We start from the raw sequence: 5,366 nt of genomic DNA on the forward strand, positions 1-5,366 counted from the left end.
GTACCCCGATCCCCTTGGGGTACCACCGAGCCGACCCCCCGAACCCCCCCGGGCCGGCACTGCCAACACCCCGAGCCCCCCTGGACCGCTCCCGGGGGTACACCCGGCCCCGGGCACCCACCGGGGCCACGGCGGCCGCGTCCATGCGGCGGGACGGGCCCCCGGCGCCATGGCAACAGGCCACGCCCCCGGCAGCAGTACAGTGAATGGGCCGCGATGCCACGCCCCCAGCGTGTCACGTGTGGTGGGAGGCCACGCCCCCTTTCAGCTCAGTGGCGCCCCCTGGCAGCCGAGAGCGGGCACAGCGCCCCAGCGGACACCTGAAGGGAAGGGCAAGGGAAAAAAGGGAAAAGGAGAGGAAAGGAAAAGGAAGAGAAGGTGATCTTTAGGAAGACCTTAGAGAGGTCTCAGAATTCTTTAGAGACAATGCCAGTTCCTACAAGTGACTCCAAGAGAGCTGGAGATGCACTTTGGATGAGGACATGGCACACCAGGACAAGATGGGATGGCTTCCACTGCCAGAGGCAGGGTTAGATGGGATATTGGGAAGAAATTCTTCCCTGTGAGGGGGGAGGCCCTGGCATGGGCTGCCCAGAGAAACTGTGGCTGCCCCATCCCTGGGAGTGTTCCAGGACAGGTTGGACAGGGCTGGAACAACCTCAGCCAGTGGAAGGTGGAAGGAGATGAGCTTTAAATCCCCTTGAAACCCAAAGGTGACTCCATGAGATGGAGGAACTGAAGAGCTAGGTAGGTCCACCCTGCAGAAGGAACTCACTGGCTGAAGACACCTCACAAGGGGGTGACAGAGAAAGGAAACCAGGACATGGCAGAGTGCAGGGAGGGCCTTCCCCTGAGCCCTCTGAGATCCTCAGAAAGCAATGGGCAGACCCTGGACTTGCAGGAGCCACTTCTACTTGGGTACCCCAGCCAGCAATCCCAAAGTGCTGGTGCCTAAACACTGCCAGGGTGGAAGCATCCACAGGAACAGGGGCATCCCTGACCCCATGGGATGGGGCTGGCTGTGCCTCAGTTTGAGCCTGGATGGGGCTGGCTGTGCCTCAGTTTGAGCCTGGGGATTCTCCCCAGCCAGCACTTCACACAGAGGAGCAGACACAATGCTGGAAGCCCACAATGTGTTCTCAAGTCCAGTGAAACCCCAATATTCCCACTGCCCCAGTGTGCTCCTCAAAAAGCTCAGATTATTTCCAGTCACAAAACCAGCACATCTTTCCTGCAAACCCCATTCCTTCCTCCTGCCATTCTAAAAAAAAATTCAAAGAGGGAGATTCAAGAAATTCTTTATATACAGAGACCTTCACCATTTCTCGTCCTCCCAGCTCTCCCAGCCCACAGGACAGAAACAAGCTTCTTTCCTCCTCTGGAATGGTTTCACTTCCTTGTATTTCTCTTTTCCAAAGCCACAACAGCTTTGTATGAAAGTGACAGAGTGTTGGACAGCCCTCCTTGTGCTCCGTGGGGATTCTTTATTCACCTGCCCAGGCTCCATCCAGCCTCACTCCCGGATTTTCCTCCTCAGCCTTTCCTCTCTATAAAGGCAGTGTGCTGGCCCTGCAGGTAACTCACAATCTTCTCCTCTATTTCCATGCCTTGTGCCAGCTCCTCGTCAGACAGGGATAAGGGAGTCTGTGAGTCCCTGGTGACAATGATGACAGAGGTTCTGCGTGACTCCAGGATGTTGGCCACCACCACCTGGTGCCTGTATTTCTCCAGAGCCTGCTGAGATTTATCCAGCAGGATCTGGGCATCTGTCTCCAGTTTGAAGGAAATCACAAAAGCCTCAGGGGCCCAGTCTCTGACCAGGGGTGACAGCATTTTTGGCACCATCTTCATTGTGATCTGCAGTGGGGAAAGATACATAGAAAAAAATCAGTCAAAACATTGCAGGGATGTCACAGACATGTTTTATGAAAAATCCTTTCCTTAGGATTTTTTCTCCTGAGAAGCTGAGAGGGCTCAGGAACAAAATGTAAACAATGGTTATCTGCTGCTGTGGAATGCAACAGGTGCATCTGTGATTAGTGTTATAGAGTTATTTCTAATTAATAACCAATCACAGTCAGCTGGCTCAGACTCTGAGACACAATCTTCTGTTATCATTCTTTCCCTTTCTATTCTTAGCCAGCCTTCTGATGAAATCCTTTCCTCTATTCTTTGAGTATTGTTTTAATGTAATATATATCATAAAATAATAAATCAATCCTTCTGAAACATGGAGTCAGATCCTCATCTCTCCCCTCATCCTCGATCCCTGTGAACATCCTCACACAGGGAGGTGTAACAAGAGATGGGATGGGAAAGAGGGAAATTCCAGCTTTGTTTCACACTCCACTTGCAGGAGGAAGTTTTTCAAGGCAGCTCTCACCAAACAAGGTTCAAATGACACTAAATTTAAATTAAATGATCCATGTGGTGCTCACTGTCAGGGGGTTCTGAGGCCAGGCCACAGGAGCCCTGCATTCCCAGAGCCAACCACACTAGGGAATATAAACATGGGGAGAGAAGATTTAAAAAAGCATTGTAAGTGCACAAATCTGAGTATTCACCTCTCCAGAACTCAGGTAATTTATCCCATCTCCACCTCATGGAAGTGCTAAAGCATGGAGAAAAACCATAGGAGACTGTTCTCCAGCTTCCCAACCTCTGGATCCATCACCAGCAATCAGGCCAGGTCTTATCTTTCCAATGTTATCATTAAAGAATAAAGCCCAGTAACTCCTTAGAAAATAATTAATGAAATAAATGTGGTATTTGTTATATAAAGAATTCCAGAGACACCTGCTCCCATTGCTGGGAGGGCCCTCAGCACTGCAGTGTTGTTCTGTCATTTGTACAGGCAAGATGGATCCCAGAGTCATGGAATGGTTTGGGTTGGGAGGGACCTTAAATCCCATCCCATTCCACCCCAGCCATGGCAGGGACACCTTCCCCTGTCCCAGGCTGCTCCCAGCCCTGCCCAACCTGGCCTTGGGCACTGCCAGGGATCCAGGGGCAGCCACAGCTGTGCCAGGGCCTGCCCACCCTCCCAGGGAAGATTTCCTGACCAATATCCCATCTAAATCCATTCTGTCAGTTTGCAGCACTCCAGGCCCTTCTCCAAAGCCTCTCCAGACAAAAGGCAGCAACTCAAGCACTCCAGGAGCTATTCCTGGAGCACTTCAGCTCCCTGAGACCCACCCTGTCCTCATCTCCATGGAAGCGGGGGCAGCTTTAGAGGACAGAGCCGCAAAGGCAGGAGGCACCTCAGGGGGCTCTCTTCATGTGCCACACCACAAGTGCAGACGTGTTGAAGCTGCTCCATATCAGGCAGAGCAGCACTGACCTCGCTGCAGATAACCCATGGGACCCCTCAGCCCTTCATCCCCGCCTAAAAATAAACCTGGATCAAAGGAGAGCAGGGCTGATCCTGCCCTGCCCTCTTATCTGGGCCCCTCAGTGCAAGATAAAACAATGCAACTCCAGGATTTCCAGAGGGTTCTGTTCCTGGGGGATCTCACCCTCTGACAACACAGCTTTTATCCACAGCCAGCTCTCAGGAGAAGGACCCTGGCAGCAAGGAGGGCATGGCTGAGGGGGGTGGCACAGGGAGGGTCTCACCTGCAGGGGTCCCTCTGAGGACTGGATCTTGTGCTCTGGCATCTCAGAGACCGGGATGTAGAAATCCGACACGGCGGCTGCCAGGTAGAACATGGCACTGGAGCCTGTGGGAGGGACACAGAGCTGCTGTCTGTCCCCTGCTGCCACCACCCACACCCAACAGGGGACACCAGGGGGAATCCCCAGCACAACCCTCAGCAGGGCAGCACTGTCCCCCAACACCCAACAGGGGACACCAGGGGGAATCCCCAGCACAGAGCCCCAAGCAGGGCAGCACTGCTGTCCCCACACTGGGCTCTGTGCTGTGCCCCCCTCCCAAGCCCCAGCAGCCTCCAGGGACAGCCCAGACCCTCATGGAGGGGTGCAGGAGCTCCCCAAGCAAGGGGGCCTCTTTGTCCCCTCACAGCAAAGCCCCACAGGTCCCAGGATCACCTCACACCTGGGGCCACTGTGAGGGAGTTCTGTCATCTACCCCATGCTGGGGACCCCACAACATCCCCTCGTTTCTGCTCTGCCGGTCCCCTCACACTGAGACACCCACAGGCGTCTCATCCTGACCCTTCACACAGGACCACCCTGCTCCCTCACACTGAGACATCCCCGGGGGGCTCCATCCTTCCTCACTTGGAACCTTCACCCAGGACCACCCTGTCCCCTCACAGTGGGAACCCCCACGAGGGGCTCCATCCCCTCTCACCCCAAACCTTGGCACAGGATTACCCTGTCCCCTCACACTGAGACACCTTAGGGGGCTCCATCCCCTCTCACCCCGACCCTTCACACAGGACCACCCTGTCCCCTCACACCGAGACACCCACAAGACCCTCATCCTTCCTCATCCCGAACCTTCGCCCAGGACCACCGTGTCCCCTCACACTGAGACACCCCGGGGGACTCCATCCTCTCTCATCCCAAACCTTGGCACAGGACCACCCTGTCCCCTCAGGCTGGAGACACCCACAAGAGCCTCATCCTTCCTTACCCTGAACCTTGCCACAGGATCACCCCATTCCCTCACACCCCCGGGGGCTCCATCCTTCCTCATCCCGACCCTTCGCCCAGGACCACCCCGTTCCCTCACACCCCAGGTTGCTCCTTCCCCTCTCGCCGTGTGTCCCACGAGCCGGTGCCCGCCCCGTCCCTCATTCCCGTTTCCCCGCGTACCGAGCGGCGCCAGCGCTCTGGCGGCGGCGCGCAGCAGCGCCAGGTACTCCACGAGCCCGGTGAACTCGATGGCGAGCAGCGCTCCCTCCTCGGTGGCGCGCTGGTACTCGCGGAGCGCGGGCAGCAGCGCGGGCAGCGCGGCGGGAGCGGCGGCCACGCCGGGCGGCGGCCCCGGGGTGAGGCGGAGCGCGTCAAGCAGCGCGGGCCCGTGCGGCGGCAGGACGCGGGCCCAGGGGAAGGCGGAGCGGGCGCGGTGCAGGAAGCAAACGCCGTAGCCGGCCCGCACCAGGCGCTCGGCCGAGGCCGCCCCGCGCCGCCCGCTGCTGAAGTTCTCCAGGAAGCGCACGGCGCGCGCCTCCAGCGGCACCTGCGTCCCGCCCGACGTCACCAGCGCCACGCGCCGCCCGCGCGCCGCCTGCGCCGCCGCCCAAGCCCGCACCCGCTCCTCGGTCTCCGCCGTATCCACGGCGTTGTCCTCCTCATCGTCCTTGTCCTTCTCCTCCTCCTTCACCGCCGCCGCCGCCATGACCGGGACCGGCCCGCCGGAAATCACGTGTGGCGCCTTCCGCACCGGAAGTGTTGTCTTG

The 5,366-nt window shown here is 57.6% G+C and overlaps 2 protein-coding genes across 3 annotated transcripts in view; both read right to left on the reverse strand.

Annotated features, from left to right (window-relative positions):
• CCDC30 (coiled-coil domain containing 30) overlaps window positions 1-221 on the reverse strand; it is a 35,985-nt gene extending 35,764 nt beyond the window's left edge. For both annotated transcript variants that reach the window (XM_074558826.1, XM_074558825.1), the window contains exon 1: window positions 122-221. In XM_074558826.1, the coding sequence (XP_074414927.1) occupies window positions 122-145 (24 nt within the window). In that variant the 5' untranslated portion in view covers window positions 146-221. The remainder of the gene's footprint in view (window positions 1-121) is intronic.
• Window positions 222-1,282: 1,061 nt separating this feature from the next.
• Window positions 1,283-5,305, reverse strand: PPCS (phosphopantothenoylcysteine synthetase). Its single transcript, XM_074558832.1, has 3 exons — window positions 4,780-5,305; window positions 3,616-3,719; window positions 1,283-1,857 (listed from the first exon to the last, which is right to left on the reverse strand). Exons 1-3 carry the CDS (start codon window positions 5,303-5,305, stop codon window positions 1,534-1,536), a joined length of 954 nt encoding a protein of 317 aa, XP_074414933.1. The 3' UTR covers window positions 1,283-1,533.
• Window positions 5,306-5,366: the final 61 nt, after the last annotated feature.

The sequence above is a fragment of the Zonotrichia albicollis genome, chromosome 25 (assembly GCF_047830755.1).
Source record: "Zonotrichia albicollis isolate bZonAlb1 chromosome 25, bZonAlb1.hap1, whole genome shotgun sequence".
In the NCBI taxonomy this organism is placed as follows: Eukaryota; Metazoa; Chordata; class Aves; order Passeriformes; family Passerellidae; genus Zonotrichia; species Zonotrichia albicollis.